The sequence below is a fragment of the Rhipicephalus microplus genome, chromosome 7, assembly GCF_043290135.1.
Source record: "Rhipicephalus microplus isolate Deutch F79 chromosome 7, USDA_Rmic, whole genome shotgun sequence".
In the NCBI taxonomy this organism is placed as follows: domain Eukaryota; kingdom Metazoa; phylum Arthropoda; class Arachnida; order Ixodida; family Ixodidae; genus Rhipicephalus; species Rhipicephalus microplus.
Window position 1 is genome coordinate 163,052,050 of NC_134706.1, and position 18,358 is coordinate 163,070,407.

General features: G+C 47.4%; 1 protein-coding gene across 3 annotated transcripts in view; it reads right to left on the reverse strand.

Moving 5' to 3' along the window:
• The window catches only part of B9d1 (B9 domain-containing protein 1), a 146,879-nt gene that overhangs the window by 101,251 nt on the left and 27,270 nt on the right, over window positions 1-18,358 (reverse strand). For all 3 annotated transcript variants that reach the window (XR_012885117.1, XM_075869888.1, XM_075869889.1), the window contains exon 2: window positions 17,827-17,975. Coding sequence is in view for 2 of the 3 variants with exons in the window: in XM_075869888.1 (XP_075726003.1) it covers window positions 17,827-17,883 (57 nt within the window). In the remaining variant the exon portion in view is untranslated. The remainder of the gene's footprint in view (window positions 1-17,826; window positions 17,976-18,358) is intronic.

Consider the following 18,358-nt stretch of genomic DNA (forward strand, 5'->3'; position numbering starts at 1 on the left):
TGAGCACACGGGCCTACAACATTTCCGCCTTCATCGGACATGCAGCCGACGCACGACGTAAACCACGGTGTTTATTGCTGAGTCTACGAAGCCTCCCAAGCACCTGCACTCCTTTAGCTGCCATATTTTCTATATGCGGACTCCAATTTAGGCTTTCAGTATATGCCCCTCCCAAGTATTTAATTGATTTCACCTGCGGGATAAAGTCCTGTCTGTAAAGTACGGAAATCTGCATTGAAAGACTTATAGAAAAAACTACGACTGCACTTTTCCAGATGTTTATTATAAATTAATGTCGTCTAACCATGTGTTCAGAGCGTTCATATAAAACTGTAGCATCTGATATAATGTATATATATCTGTAGCTGTAGCAAAAATTGCGATGTCGTCAGTGTATTCATACACCTGTACAACATGATGTACTGGAATTGTGCACATTAAAATATTGAATAGTAATGGTGAAAGTACCGAACATTTGGGGAGACCTCTAGTTTGTTTATACTTTGAAGACGACATGCGAGTAGCGCATGTAGCGACATGCTAGTAGCGCACTCGCACTCGCTAGTGCTAGTAGCGAGTGTCGTGTTTTCTTGTCCTCTTCGTCCCCGTCAAATTTGCGCTACTACACCATATGGTTAAATGACGACATGCTAGATTGAGAGCAATAGAATTCTCTATCTTTTAGAAAGGAGTAAACCCATGCCACAAAGTAATTTGGTAACCCGATGTGCATTAGCAAGTTTATTAGTTTAATGTGTTCAACACTGTCATAAGCTTTTGCAATATCTAAAGTGACGAAGGCGGAAACCTGTTTCTTAGAACGGGCTAGGTGTATCCTGCTTTCTACATCAACATGGGCACACCGAATGGAGCAGCCACGCCGGAATCCAATTTAGCATGAGCTTAAAATTACGTTTTCGTCCAACCAGTTGACTATCCTAATGTGTAAAAGTCTTTCGAATAATTTTACCAGATTAGATGTGAGTGAAATAGGCCAAATGTTATACAAGGTAAACCCAGCTCCATGTTTCTTTAATAAAGGAATAATTTTCGCAATTCTCCACTCAGGCGGAATCGACGAATGTCTTCTGGAGTGGTTAACTATTGCAAGTAAATCTTGAGGTGATACTTTATGGATTATTTTTATTACCGATGCAGTTATTCCATCGAGACCTGGAGCAGAATTGGGTAATATTTTTACTACTTGTGCTATTTCCGACGCTGTAACCTCTTCAATGTAATCGCTGTTAACAGGGCATGGCGAGTGGCAAAAGTTAGCAGCCATGAAGCGGCTTTCCAGCCCTTGAGCAATATTTTTCAGAAAAGTAGGCAACTCACGTGGCGTTGAAACTATCGATTCGAGGTTTGTTGATGGTGGGATTACTTGTTGGGCATTAAGGAAGTTGAAAAGTGATTGCTTGTGGCCATGCTTCGAAAGGAACTCGGAGCGTTGGCTGTCATGGTTATACTTCGCAGCGACAACTGTTCGCTTAAAAATTGTAGCCGCGTATTTGTAATTACTCCAGTTTCTAGGGCACTGATTATAGAGCAGTTTTCGCCACGCTGCTTTTCTTAGACTGTAATGACGTGAACAATCAGAGTTCCACCAATGATTCAAAGGGCGTTGTTTAGAGATTTGAACAGCGAATTTAGCTTTATTTAAAGATTGTTTTATAACCTTCTTTAGGTTCATAGCATTTCGCTGTTTATTTACCTCGGTTCGTCTTGACAAAGCCACACGTAGTGTCTGTTCAAATGTATTAAAATTGATGTGAGAAGTGGGCTGTCTGATTATTGAAGTCACGTGACATACAAGCTCAAACAATATAGGAAAATAATCGCAATTTGTACCCGAGTTTAAAGTAGACGATGTAGAAATACAGAGGCTAGGACTACAGAAAGTCAGATCAATCACAGAATGAGACTGATTACATACCAACGTGGGGGTTCTCTGGTTAATGCATGTGAAATTATTTTTAGCAACAATATCCCACAAGCGCTTTCCACTCATATCTGTTCTGAATCCCCACGAAGTGTGATCAGAATTGAAGTCTCCTACCAATAATATGTCTTTTCTGCAAGACAAAATTACGGTATCTAAAACACTAGAATTTTGAACACCTGACGGGAAATAAGCGTTTACTAACGAAAAGAGAATGCGTCCCGGAAGAGCGATATCTAATATTAACATTTCACTTTTTAAATTCAATATTTGACCTGTAACTTTTACCTGAAGGTTTATTCCCCACTTCGCTTCGATCGCAGCTCCCTTGAGCGGTCTTTTTAAGAAGGACGCGCGGTTTGAATAGGATGTCTCACAAGAAAATGATTTTCGAGCTATAAAAGAAAAGCTCACTTGTGGCCCCATACTAAGTCATTTCGATGAGGACTGGTGCACCGAAGTGCACACTGATGCCAGCCAAGTCGGCCTATGAGCTGCGTTAGTGCAGCGGAATCCAGATGGCGTGGAACACGTGATCGCTTATGCCAGCCGAAAACTTTCAGACACCGAGCGCCACTATCACTCCAACGAGCTTGAATGTCCTGCAGTGGTATGGAGCGTCGATGACAAGTTTCGACATTATCTTTTCGGGCGCAAATTCACTGTTGTGACTGATAATGTTGCTATAGCATGGATGTTCTCCGAGCAGTAACTTAAGCACGAATTCGCCCGGTGGATAATCACAGTGCAAGAATACTATTTTGACGTGTGCCACCGCGCCGGGGGGCTAAATACGTCGCTGATGCACTTTCACGAAACCTCCTTGACTGCGCGCAAAAAACCAGGCAAACCCACATTTTTTTTCGCCTAGATGAATATATTCCGAGCCCAAAAGAAGGACAAAGATTTGGCATCCATTATTGCTTCTATCACTGACAAGGGAAATCACAGCACTTTTGTAATGCGCAATTCCGCATTGTACCGGCGTAACTGGCGAGCGGACCGATCCGAGGAACGTTACTTCCTGTTGATCCCGAAATCCCACAAGTCAGAAATAATACGAGCCATTCACGACTCCCCAGAAGGCGGACACACCGACCAACGAGCCACGCTCCGGAAACTACAAGAACGTTTTTGGTGGCCGAAGATGCAAAGTAGCGCCCGTTCTTATGTCGCCTGTTGCAAAATTTGTCAGCAGTTTACTCGACTGCATGGGTGTTAACCTGCATTACTAATACCAATCCAGATACCCAAAACAGTTTTCCACACGATTGGCATTGATTACATGGGACCTCTACCCACCACCGCTGCGGGAAATCGTTACGTCATTGTAGCAGTATGCTACCTGTCAAAATACGTGGAAGTGGAGGCCGTGCCATCTCTTGCATCCACTTACATAATCGGCTTCCTCAAGCACCGATTTGAATGGAGACATGGCTTACCAAAAACGTTAATATCTGATCGGGCTACAACGTTTCGTAACGGGGAACTGAAAAAGTACCTTTGCACGGCAGGCGTGCAGCACCACTTCGCATCTGCGTTTCATCCTCAAGCAAACGGCCTTACTGAGAGAACTAACCAGAGCATCCAGGCACAACTCGCTCCATATGCGGAGGCAGGGAAAAGAGGAGAGGCCGACTGGGATGTCCACCTTCCGTCAGCCGCTTTCGCGATTAACACGGCACTGCAAACGTCTACCGGGGAAACGCCCTACGAAATTGTTTATAGAAAACTACCACAGCTGAAAGCGGTCCTGAGTCTGAATGCTCCCACTATAGTTCCACGTGCCAGCCATCGCAAAGCGGCCTGTCAAAAGATCCGAACTAAGGCGATCAAGAAAGCCATCCACGCACAAGAAAATAAAAAGCGTCACTATGACAGACGCCGTAGGCCCGATCCTGCTTACAACATCGGTGACGAGGTCTGGATGCAAAAGGGCACCAGTGGGCCCGGCAACAAGCTACTCCTTAAGCTCGACGGGACATTCATAATTACTCAGTGAATAGGAGAAAATGCCTGGCTTGTGAACACCTCAGATGCAAACTTCACTCTCGATAAACGCAAAAAAAAACAACTTTGCCGTGCATGTGTCGTGCTTTAAAAAAGCAGTCGGACCGCTGCAGGTGCAATGAACTGTAATTTCCTTTTTCATTTGTCAGGTCCGCAGTGTGGCCGAATGTAACGAAGAGCGGCGTGGCAGCTGTGGGCCATAGGCTGGAAAGCGAGGAAGAAGAGGCAGAATAGAACAACTTGCCCGACGAACGGGTGTTTTGTCTGTCGCTCGTTATAATATATATATATATATATATATATATATATATATATATATATATATATATATATATATATATATATATATAAATATATATATATATATATATATATATATATATATATATATATATATATATATATATATATATAACGTATGAAGGGATGGTTGATAGAGGCAGAGAAGGAAGAACTGCTTATGGAATAAACATGGTGTGTGAGCCAAACCACGTCTTTCATTCATCATAGCGTCACACGAGTCGACAGGATGGAAACCTGCCTGCTCCTTCATCACTCGCTCATCATCGACGCAGTTCCCCACAAAACGCCCTGACCATACATCGACTACAGAATCATCTGCAACCAGGACACAACGACCAGCACATTGAGAGATTCATCGGCCTACCTTGACATTGCCAAGTAGACCGGGGCAGCAAATGATGGACCCATGCAGGACTGGTTCTACCTGTTCGAGCTCCATGCTACCGCTGCATCATGGTCGGAACGGGAGTTCATCATCAACTTCACTGACTGTGTCTCCGGTAAGGCATTTAGGTTTTACCTGACACATATATTCGAAAACGACGAATCATGGCAAAAGATCAGAGAAGAGATGATTGCCCGTTTTAGCGACTATGACAAGGACTTCCTCATTACCGACCATCTGCACACAACAACACTCGGCCGTCACAGTGCACGCTCATTCCTCAAGGAACATAGCTTTCCACCACGTTTCTCTTCGCGAAAGCCAGTGTTTTCAGAGTCGTCGCTCCAGCACACGACACGAGACGTTGCTTACCCACCTAATGCACTTCATTCTTCGTCTCTCGTACGTGGTCCACAACCCGGGTTTCAATCACGCGGCTCTCCAATGGCTCCTGACACTCACCGTTTGCCTCATGAGGACGCTGTATTCATGATAGACGAGCTGACGCACCGGGAAAATGCCCTGTTGAGCCATGATTCTTCCGCACGGGTTCATGCATCGCCGTCCGGTGCATGCACACTCGACAGTCGAAGCAACACTAAAGGCTCAGACGCATCGAACGCCACACGATGCAATGCGCAAGAGCCTTTCGTGGTGAACAGGGTAGAAGAAGCTTCTGAAGAGCTTTATGTCAACTCTGAAGCATTAACATCATTGCCCAAACTGCATGACAACAGCCCACAGACTACCAGCTGCTGACTAAGCACCACATCAAGTTGTCAAGAAAACCAGCCTGATGTTCAAGAAGGGCTCCAGAGCAATACGTTCCACAGCAACATCAGCAATGCTAGCAAAAGCAAGATCAAGAATCGCAGACACGCCAACGGATACACCGACAAGGATGAAGACGCAAAGTAAGTCTCTTTTAACAAATTCAAGACGTGAGACATCTTCGCATAATTGATCGGCGCCAGAAACGCACTTGGCGCAAGAGATCAAGACTGCACCTACAGCTACAGCTCAGAGACCGCAGAAAACGACAAAAGAGACGAGAAGGCACCATCTGTACAACGGACAGACCAAGACATCATTCTGAATTCATCAGCTGCGACCATCGCGCATTAAAACTGGAAGCACACCATCTGTTCCCGCCACGACACTCAACTCGACTCCTACAACATCCGAAATTCAAATGCCACAGGGACTCCCATTCTTGTTCGTTCCTCACAAGAACTCAACCCATGTCACCACCAGTGCAGATCTCCAGGGTGTGATTATGCCATCCAGAACGCAACAGTCAGCCTCGCCCACCAGAACTCCTGCGTTAACCAGACTGCTGCACTCTTCCCTGAAGTCTTTGAAAGTTTACGGAACTCCTCTGGAGCGTAGAAACAATTGAGACTGTTGATATTTGTGACTTTTCAACCTCTTCTTGTTCACTTTTTCTTGTTCTTAATTCATGCCTTCTTACGGAGGGAGGGGGAATCTTGTGACGTACGAAGCGATGGTTGATAGATGCAGAGAAGGAAGAAGTGCTTATGGAATAAACATTGTGTATGAGCCACACAACATCTTCATATCAACATATATATATATATATATATATATATATAAATATATATATTGATTTGTGGGATTTAACGTCCCAAAACCACCATATGATTATGAGAGACGCCGTAGTGGAGGTCTCCGGAAATTTCGACCACCTGAGGTTCTTTAACGTGCACCCAAATCTGAGTACACGGGCCTACAACATTTCTGCCTCCATCGAAAATGCAGCTGCCACAGCCGGGATTTGATCCCGCGACCTGCGGGTCAGCAGCCGAGTACCTTAGCCACTAGACCACCGTGGTGGGGCGGGCTATATATATATATATATATATATATATATATATATATATATATATATATTGTGAAGAAGAAGATGTGCCTGCAGCGAGCAGCATCGCCAACGCCCGGCTCTCTCGGCTCGTGCTTCGGTTCGTTGCTGTGCCGATCGCTGGACGGTTGTTCACGCTGTCTCGTCGCTGTCTTAAACGACTCATAAACCTCCTCACATTTGGTGGAAGGTGCTGTTAATCCCCGTCGCTACACCCTGGAGCTGCGAAGCCGCACGCTACCACCTGTCATGACTGCCAACGCCACTACATCGACGCCTCCGCTCCAGTTCAACTGCCCTGGCCATCCTACGCTACGGGAGCCGAAGGTCTTCAGCGGTGCAGATGGGACCGACGTCGAAGACTGGCTCGACCACTACGAACTGGTGAGCGCCAACAATAAATGGGATGAAGCCGACAAGCTGGGCCACGTGATATTTTATCTCACTGGCGTCGCCGAATTGTGGTTTAATAACCACAAACACAACATCCCCACATGGAGCGTCTTCAAGACGTCATGTGCTGAAGTGTTCAGTCGGCCGGCTGTCCGCAAGCAGAGGGCAGAACAGCGCCTGCGCGTCCGTTCTCAGCAGACTGGCGAGACCTTTACCAGCTATATTGAGGACGTCGTCGACCTTTGTCGACGTGTGAATGACACCATGCCCGAATCTGACAAGGTGAAAAACATGATGAAGGGCATCGACGACGGCGCATTTCAAATGCTCTTGGCAAGGAATCCAAGCACAGTTTCTGAAGTCGTCAGCTTGTGTCAGAGCTACGACGAGTTGAAAAAGCAACGCACTCTGACTAGGCAGCCTAAGCCTGGTGGTGAGTCACTGTCCAGTTTCGACTCCATGCCGGACAATTCACCATTGCTCCAGCAAGTGCGAGCCTTCGTCCGTGAGGAAGTCGCCCGCCAACTTTCCCTAGTGCCCTTTACTCACGAGACCACCACCCGTCTACCTGCCCCGCTTCGCACTGCTATATCGGAAGAGGTTGCACAAGCTGTTCCTCTTGCGCACTACGAGCCACCTCTACCTAGCCGTGGTCCCTGCCCGGGTGGCGCACAGCCGGTAGGCGCTCCTGTCGCCTATCCACCAGCCGTTCAGCCTGTGGCCGCGCCCCTAACGTATGCAGCGCAGCCTGTGGCTCCTCCTGTCGCCTTTTCGCAAGAGATGCAGCCCGTAGCCGCGCCACTCACATATGCAGACGCTGTACGTAGGCTCCCGCAACCACCCTACACCACGCGCTCACAGCCCGCACACCCGGCTGCTTATACTGCACCTTGGGCGGCAGCACCAGTCGCCAATCCCTGGAGGACGCCCGATAACCGACCGATTTGCTACGCTTGCTTCACGCCCGGACACGTTGCTCGCTACTGCCGCCGTCGACCTCAGACGTTCGGCAACTATGCCCGGTCGTCGCATCCCGGCAGCCAACCCTTCGTCCAATACGAGCCCGTCTCGCCACCTCGCTATGCGCCTACTGACCACCTTGACTTCCAGCCGCAACGCGCACCCTCTCTTCGTCGGCGATCGCCCTCCCCTATGCGTCGCCGGCCCGGACCCTCCGACCAGGAAAACTAAGCAACGCAGTTCAAGAGGCAAGAACTGCGCCGTTTTCGAACTGTCTAAGCCCTCGCTCCTCTCCTGCTAACGTGGTCGCAGTAACTGTTGAAGGTTATTGTACTTTCGCCCTTGTGGACACTGGCGCCGCTGTTTCTGTTATTGCCGCTAATCTCTGCCGTTTATTACGCAAAGTAACGACGCCGCTTTCGGGACTGTCGCTTCACACCGCAAGCGCACAGCAGGTAACGCCTCTCGCAGCCTGTACTGCAAGAATCTCCATCGAAGGCATTCTTTACATCGTGGAGTTTATTGTTCTTCCTGTCTGTTCGCATGACGTCATCCTCGGGTGGGACTTCCTATCCCGCCACAATGCCGTCATAGACTGCGCACGCGCCGAAGTTGAGTTTTCACCCTTGTGTGATGTCCCATTTCTGGACGCTCCTCATCAGCCGCCGAAGTTGCTCGTTCATGAAGATACCGATATTCCGCCTGAAAATTGCGCCCTTGTTCCCGTTTCATGCAACGACTACACTGACGCTACAGTTCTTTTTATGCCTTCCGATATCTTCAAATGTCGTCGAGCTTTGCCGCTGCCTTTCGCAACAATTGACCTTGCCGCCGGAAGAAGCAACATGTTCGTAAGCAATCCGCTTTCCACACCTATCACATTGCTTGCGGGGGAATGTCTCGGCCGCGTACAGGATCTCGACCCTTCGTTTTTGTTTGATGTCCCGGACGACTACTGCGACCACCCAAAAGCACTGTCGGCACTCAGGGAGTCAACCAATGATACGTTTTCCAGCGCCATCGCCGACACTCTCACTCCCACCGAACATGCCGACCTGCTGGATCTTCTCCATGAGTTCAGGAGTTCGTTCGATGTGTCGCCACCTCAACTGGGCCGCACATCACAAGTCAAACATCATGTTGACACCGGCCTACACCAGCCACTGCGTCAAAGACCATACCGTGTCTCCGCTGAAGAGCGCCGCGTCATCAACGATCAAGTCGAAGATATGCTTCGTAGAGACGTCATTCGACCATCTCACAGTCCCTGGGCGTCTCCCGTCGTCCTGGTGCGTAAGAAAGACGGATCTATTCGATTTTGCGTGGACTATCGTCGTTTGAATAAGATAACCCGCAAGGACGTCTATCCTTTGCCGCGCATTGATGACGCCATTGACACCCTTCACGGAGCGGAATTTTTCTCGTCGCTAGATTTGCGGTCTGGCTACTGGCAGGTCTCAATGGCAGAAGCCGATCGCCAAAAAACGGCATTTATTACACCAGACGGACTATATGAATTTAACGTCATGCCCTTTGGGCTTTGTAACGCGCCTGCCACGTTTGAACGTCTTATGGATAATACGCTACGTGGCCTCAAATGGAATATGTGCCTCTGTTACCTCGACGATGTCGTGGTTTTCTCCCATGACTTTCCTATGCACCTCCTTCGCCTCAGGCACGTTTTGAGTTGCCTGACCAACGCTGGTCTCCAGCTTAACCTGAAAAAATGCCGCTTCGCTGCACGCGAGCTCGTCATCCTAGGCCACATCGTGTCCAAGCACGGCGTATTACCAGACCCAGCAAAACTTCGAGCAGTCGCGGAATTTCCCAAGCCGATGACCATGAAAGAACTTCGTAGTTTTGTAGGCCTATGCTCTTATTTCCGGCGCTTTGTTCGCAATTTTGCATCTATCATGTCACCGTTAACCCAGCTTCTTCGCGGTGACGTGAACCTCACCTCCTGGTCCCCTGCATGTGACGTTGCCTTCACTACTCTGCGCCGTCTGCTCACTTCCCCACCTATTCTTCGCCACTTCGACCCGACGGCTCCTACTGAAGTGCACACCGACGCCAGCGGCGTCGGGCTAGGCGCGGTCCTCGCTCAACGAAAGCCCGGATATTCAGAATACGTTGTAGCCTACGCTAGCCGCACTCTGACGAAAGCCGAAACTAATTACAGCGTGACAGAAAAAGAGTGTTTGGCTCTGGTGTGGGCGCTTGGAAAGTTCCGGCCGTACTTATACGGCCGCCCGTTCGATCTAGTAACTAATCACCACGCGCTTTGCTGGCTCTCCACGTTGAAAGACCCTTCTGGCCGCCTTGCGCGATGGGCACTCCGCATCCAGGAGTACGACATTCGCGTCGTATACCGCTGCGGACGCAAACACTCTGACGCTGATGCTCTGTCCCGCTCACCTTTACCACCAGACCAGACGTGCGGAAACACTTGCCTCCAGACCTTGTCATCACTAAATCTCGACTCGATTGCCACCGAACAACGTCGTGACCCGTGGATCGCCTCTCTTATCGAATATTTATCTAGCACGCCCAACCTTCCAGTATCTCGATCCCTCCGACGTCAGGCTTTCCATTTCGCCATCCGCGATCAACTTCTTCATCGACGCAACTACGCTCCCGATGGCCGCCGGTGGTTGCTGGTCATTCCACGCACTTTACGATCGCAAGTATGTGCCCCCCTTCACGACGATCCGCAATGTGGCCACGCCGGAGTGTTCAAAACATATGAACGCCTTCGCCATTGCTACTACTGGCGCGGCATGTACAATTTTGTACGTAAATTCTTACAGTGCTGTCCTGACTGCCAGCGACGTAACTCAACACTGCCACGTGCGACTGCCGCATTGCAGCCACTTCCATGCCCTGCCAAGCCATTTGATCGCGTCGGCGTTGACCTCTACGGTCCCCTTCCATTGACACCAGATGGTAATCGGTGGATTATAGTGGCGGTTGACCACCTGACACGCTACGCCGAAACAGCCGCTTTGCCGAGCGCTACAGCTCAGAATGTCGCCTCTTTCATTTTGCAACGCTTTATCCTTCGACATGGTGCACCTCGAGAGCTCCTTAGTGACCGAGGCCGCGCTTTCCTTTCCGAGGTCGTCGAAACTCTGCTTTCGGAATGCCACGTCATTCATCGGAAAACAACAGCATACCACCCGCAGACTAACGGACTAACGGAACGGTTCAACCGCACGCTAGGTGATATGCTCTCAATGTACGTGGCATCTGATCATAGCAACTGGGACCGTGTTCTCCCATACGTCACGTTCGCGTATAACACCGCAATACAAACCACCACGGGATTCTCACCTTTCTTTCTTCTTTACGGACGCGAGCCTTCCCATACAATTGATACCCTACTTCCTTACCGTCCTGATGCTTCCGAGTGTCCACCTATCTCCGATGCTGCTAGACAAGCCGAAGAGTGCCACCAGCTCGCCCGTGCGTTCACCTCGGAAGAGCAACAACGCCAGAAAGAAACCCGTAGCACCTCTCTTCCGGATCCCATCTATGCCCCAGGGTCTCTTGTGTGGCTTGCCATTCCACACCAAACACCGGGACTCTCCTCGAAACTTGTCCCCCGATACGAGGGGCCTTACACCGTTTTGGAGAAAACATCTCCGGTTAATTTTCTAATTGAACCAGTTTCCCGATCGGACGACATGCGCCGGCGTTCACGTGACATCGTCCATGTTTCCCGACTGAAACCGTACCATGAGCCTCTGCCTGAAACTTCTTAAGTCGCCAGGATGGCTCCTTTTTCAGCGGGGGCGATTGTGAAGAAGAAGATGTGCCTGCAGCGAGCAGCATCGCCAACGCCCGGCTCTCTCGGCTCGTGCTTCGGTTCGTTGCTGTGCCGATCGCTGGACGGTTGTTCACGCTGTCTCGTCGCTGTCTTAAACGCTTAAACGACTCATAAACCTCCTCACATTATATATATATATATATATATATATATATATATATATATATACACGACAGACACGCAGAACACCTACAGCATTCCTTATTGAAAGACATTATTGACGATGCCGTACCACGTGCTCGCAACGTGAACAGGAATGATATTGCCGCGAACCATGCATTGGGTTTGTTTATTTGTGTTTTGTTTTTTCGGCCTGGCTGCGCCGGCCTGTGCTATCGCCGTTTTCACAGCGTTTCGAACAAACGCTACCACAGCGTTTCGAACAAACGCTATCGAACTTCAGGCGTTGTTCGATAGAAACAACGCTTCAAGCGTTATTTGTTAGAAACGCTGTTCGAACGAACAGCGTTTCTGACAAACGCTATCACGGCGTTACCGATACAATTCGACTATTCGAGAAACCCTCGCGCCGAGGGATATGAATTCCCGCACAGCCGATGCCGCATCATTCGATCGCCGGCGCTCACTCGCGTGCCCGTCGTTTTGCTGGCCGCTGCTTCGCCGCCTGTGTATTTTTTCAGTTGTTAGGGGAGCACAGGTTCGCTCCAATAAACTTGTTTTTCTTATAGACAACTGCGTCGTCCTTTGCTGCGTGACAATATAATTAAGGGATCAAACAAAGTATCTAAAACGACTTCCCAGACGAACCTTCTACTAACTTGCTCCTCATCAGCGCCACGAATCAACAACATACTTTCCCGCCATTTCAACATAATCAGGCAAAGCAAACGACTAAGTTCTATTTTCGCGAAGCCACCTCACGTGGTGTACCGCAGTGATAAAAATCAGAAGGACATTCTTGTCAGAGCAAAAACAAACATCCCCAAAATTCAATCAGGGTGCCTTCCCCGCGGAAAAGCTCGATGCAAGGTATGCCCACAGATGGTCACAACACGTGAATCCAAAGCGAACTTCTCGGATTTCAAATTCTGCATAGCTGAAAGCCTTAATTGTGACTCCAGTAACGTAATATACATGCTACATTGCAACATCTGCGGACAAGAATATATCGCCGAAACAGACACGCCATTACGGCTGCGGTTCAATAATCACCGGTACGACGCCACTTCACTGCCAAAGCTACCGTTATCTAGACATCTGCGCCTGCCAAACCATAGTTTTGAAAATATCAGCGTAACTCTTTTGCAGTGCAGTTTCTAAACAGGCGCGAGCGCAAACAGCGTGGGGCATACTTTATTTTCTAATTTCAAACATTAGTAGCCGGCATCAACGAGGACCCCGGAAGACTCTCCTGCCTCCGAGAAGTACGCCAGGAGGAAATTGGTGACAAAGATTGATAGCTGGAGACCATGCTTGTTTTTTCTGACTGACTCGTACGTGTACACTGTCCTTTCTTGTTTTTTTTCTTTTTTTCCCTTTTTTTGTCACACGCACATACAAAGTGTTTCTGTTCGCCTACCACTTGATGACCACTGAAGGGAAACGGACGAAGATGAAAGGTAAAGAGCCGACCAACCCATTAAGGGGAAACCTTTTCCTTACGCACGTCGTCACGGACCCTTCCCGCTACCGCGGCGACAATCTTGGGTGGCCCGACACACGTCAAGAACTGATTAGTACGGGATAAGAACCGGATGCGGACGTACATGGACATTCGGTTTCGTTCTCAGTGTTGACAGTGGTTCTTCCTCTTTTTTACTCCCTTTTTCTTCTTTTTTCTTTTTTTTCTTTTCATCTTTTTTTCTTTCTTTCTTTTTTTAGTTTTCTCTCACTCTCGCAAACATCTTTCAACGCGAGAGGGACGCGGCAGCAACGAAGTTTGGAAGTTCATATTAGTATAACTCATCCCCTGATGAAGGGAGGACCCTCCTGAAATTGTTGGAAATAAATATATTTATCCTTGTTGACAACGCTTCCTTTGTGCCATATCCCATACCTTCACGAAGACTAACTGGCCCATTGAAATATTACTCCTACTATATATATATATATATATAGTCGAAAAAAGGAAGACGACAAACGTACGAAACGCAGTTTTTACTAACGTTTCGGCAGGTGGGCCTGCCTTCGTCGGAGTACTCCGACGAAGGCAGGCCCACCTGCCGAAACGTTAGTAAAAACTGCGTTTCGTACGTTTGTCGTCTTCCTTTTTTCGACTGCATTTCCTACCGGAACCATTGGATTTATCTCTCGCCTATATATATATATATATATATATATATATATATATATTATCAGCCTGACTTCGTTCACTGCAGGATGAAGGCCTCTCACTTGATCCGCCAGTCAACACGGTCCTGTGCGTCCTTCTGCTAATTTATACCCGCAAACCTCTTAATCTCATCTCCCTGCCTAACTTTTTGTCTCCCCCTAACCCACTTGCGATCTCCGAAAATCCGGACAATTACCCTCGATGACCAGCGGTTATGCTGCCTACTCGCTACATGCCCGGCCTATGTTCATTTGCACTTCTTGATTTCGACTATGATATCCTAAACCCTGGTTTGTTCCCTGATCCACCGTGATCCCTTGATGTCTCTTACGGCTACACCTATTATTTTCCTTTGCATCGCTCACTGCATCTTCCTCAATTTAAGCTGAACTCTTTTTGCGATCCTCAGGGTTTCTGTTCCGTAGGGTACGCACCTGCAAGATGCAGCTGTTATATACTTTCTTCTTGAGGGATAGCGGCAGTCTACCAGTGATGACTTGAGAGTGCTTGCCGAGTGTGCTCCACCTTATTCGTATTCTTGTGGTTACTTCAATTTTATGGTTTAGATCCGCGAATTTTACCTGTCCTAAGTAGACGTAGTCCTTTATAATTCAAGTGCACTATTGCCCATCTCGAAGGGCTGTTCTCTTCCGAGCTTGTTGTACATTACTTTCGTTTCCTGCACATTAATTTAAAACCTTCTTTTCTGCTCTTCTTGTCTAATTCAGTAATCATGAGTGTCAATTCGTCCACAAAAATACTGAGCAATGCAATGTCATCGGCAAAGTGCAGGTCATTAGGGTACTATCGATTAAATCTTATCTATATCTCTTCCCATTTTAGGCCTCTGAAAACCTCCTGTAAGCGCGCGGTAAATAGCATGGGGTAGATTGCATCCCCTGCTTTACACCCTTCTTGATTGGTATTCTGTTGCTTTCTTCAAGGAGCACCAAGGTAGCAGTTGATCACCTGTAGATTTCTCGCAAAATGTTTACACATGCTTCTTCGACGCCTTCATTCCACAGTGTCTGTACGACTGCTGATATTTCTACTTAATCAGACGCCGTTTCGTAATCTATGAAGGCTATGCACAGTGGTAGGCTGTATTTTGAGTATTTTTACGTTACCTGATTGATAGTATGAATGTGGTCTATTGTTGAGAATCCTGTTCGAAATATTGCTTGTTCCTTTAGTTGATTGAATTCTATTGTTTTCTAAGTTCTGTTAGCGTTTACCTTTGTAAATAGCTTGTATACGGTGGAAAGCAAACTCATCGGCCTCTAATTCATGAAGTCCTTGTTGTCTCTCTTATGTATTAAGATGATGTTAGCCATCTTCCAAGATTCTGGTACCCTCTACGTTAGGAGACACTTCGTAATGGGTGTGGCTAGTTTTTCTAACACAATCTGTTCTTCGTCTTTCAGCAGATCTGATGTTACCCAATCCTCACCAGAAGCTTTGCCTCTGCGTTCTCTTTAAGTCTCTTCTGACTTCTGTAATTACTGGTGGGATGCCATCTGGGGAACTGCTGTTGAGACCGGGGTTTGAAGGCACCAGAGGTACGGGATGAAGATGTCGAGGCAGAAGGAAGAGACTTGAAGGGGGTTTATTTACATTATATACAAGGTGAGCTCTCGTACACGACGAGCTCTTTCTTACATGGTGAGCTTTTGAATCAGGAGTTCCTCTACCTGGCGCTCCTTTGAAAGAGCCGGGTGACTCATTTTAAAGGGTATGTGCTTCCCAGATCCCTAGATCAGAGAACACGTTCAGATGGTACTTTCCAATCACAGATCACACACAAAAGGCGAGTGGAACGAGCATGCACGGCCTACGTGAACGTCCAATATTGAGTCGTGATCACTCTACTGAAAGGTGGCGCCAGCGGGGCTCTTTCTTGTCGTGTGTGTGTCGCTGGTCGAGGGGTCCCAAGCTCATGACAGCATACATCAAAGGGTCCGCCGATTTGTTCGATCAATTAGCGGGGCGATTCGTGGCGGCCGACGCGAACTCTTTCAAGGAAGATGCTGTATTTGTTGTCCTCTCTCGAACGGCTTACGGCGTCGTGGCGACACAACGTCTCACCCTCCGGCTAGCAAGGACCTGGCGGGCATAGGCAGCCAGCCGGTCGGCTACTTGTTTGAGAATTAAAAGAGCGCCGCTCTCTAGTCAGCTGTGGCACCGGTCACAACACTGCTAGCTCTTGCATTAGGGTCATGGTTGTCACTGCTACTGTACATATCACTGCAAAACGCCTCTGCTATCTTAACTATCCTATCCATATTGGTAGCTACTTTGCCTTCCCTGTCGCTTAGTGCATACATATGGTTATTCCCTATTGCAGCGTGAATTCTACTAAACTTATTATTGAACATGCTATTTTAGGCAACAGATAATCAGGCGCAATAATTAGAAGTTGCGTGCCCGGTGTTCAAGTTTCATTCATCAATTTATGAGAACTAACAGACAATTATTCCAAGGGAAATATTGGGGTTGGTATTAGAAGTCATTTTGATGTAAATTTGACGAACTAAAAGTGGACCGACAGAGGGCTTGTGGCCGGTCGAGACCAAACCTGCGACCTCCGATTAAGGCAGCCGATGCTCCACCAAGTGAGCTACAACGGTGGTCATCTCACTGTCCATTTCGCGGTGTATATATGTGTATACTTTAGGGTACCGGTGATCGCCCCCAGTAGCTATGACGGCGAGTGTGCAACTCTTTTTCAGCTGGTTGGCGTTACGTAGCACGTGATCTTTTTACGAACTGGTATCTGACCAATAATTCCTAGCATACTACCTTAAGGCGTCAAATCTGCCAGAATGAGACTCGCCGTAAGATTGAAGAAAAGTGAAAATCTTACAATATTACATGCTCGTTTGTCTACGTTAAATACAATACTAATGAGAACTTGCATGTAATAATACCAAGGTAAATATACAAAATAATGTTCGTGGAAAAGGTAATGTGAAGAAATTAAAGTAGACGAAAAGATAACTTGTCACGCGCAGGGTACGAACGTAGCTCTTGCGTGACGCCAACAGACAGAAGAAGAGTGTTCCACACACTGCCACCATGGCTAGTGGTGGCATTGAGTGAAGCTAGGCAGTTTAAATGCACACACCTCATAAAGTGGAGGCGGTTATGGCTGCCGCGCTAGCTCAGCTGGGAGACCATCATACGCATTATTCGAAGTTGATAGGTACGACCCCTGCCCACCGCAAGGTGTTGTTTTGTTTACCTTTATTTCTTCACATTTGCATGACGTTTGCTACTAATAACAACCCCAATATTTTATTGACATTATTGTTCGTTAGTTCGGGTTGAAATTCTTTCTAAAACTGAGATATTAAAATTTGCGCTTATTTCCTTTATTGGCTTGTTTAGAAGCCTTTAGCAGTGATCACGTTCATAGTACAGACTAGTGCCATAGTCAGTACTTAAACTCTGCCATAACAGCTCATCTGCTCTAAATCGAAAAGTAATTAGCGAGCGTGAATGGCACATCACGCCTACGGAAAACTTCTCTCTAATCACTCTTGGGCAAACACACTGCACACACACACACACACACACACACACACACACACACACACACACACACACACACACACACACACACACACACACACACACACACACACACACACACACACACACACACACACACACACACACACACACACACACACACACACACACACACACACACACACACACACACACACACACACACACACACACACACACACACACACACACACACACACACACTGATACTCCTAGAGTAGCATCGAAAGAATCACGCAGGAACAAATAAACCGTAAATGCCTACCTGAGCAGATTCTATTTGGCCATTGATGCTCAGCATAAACAAGGCATTTGCTTCCATTTCAACGATATTTTTGTCTGCACAGGTTGTAACCCTTCCGTGTGTCTGCTGTCAGGTGGCGCTCAGAAGAACTTAGGCGTTATTGGACACACCTGCAATTAGAACCGGCAAGGTTATGTTTTGACATTGAAATCAGCCGTGAAATACGGCTATTATTACTGCTTATGTTCGAACAGCCAAAAGTTAACGGAGGAATAATGACAAAACGGCAAAAGAAAACAACTCAATGTGAGCGCTAATCAGGTGTCGTTGTCCCAGCGTACACGCTTTCATCTTTTTTAGTTCAATTATCAACTCCTACATGCTACAAAAATTTTCCATTCTTTTAACAGCACTACCACTGCTAAACTTACGAGTCTGTACCAGCCATCTGGACTATGCTCGCTTGAAGTAGGCATTCTATGATCCTAAGATGGCACTTTATATGAAGACGATGACAACGAGACACTGTCCACAATAAAGGCAAAAAGATTGA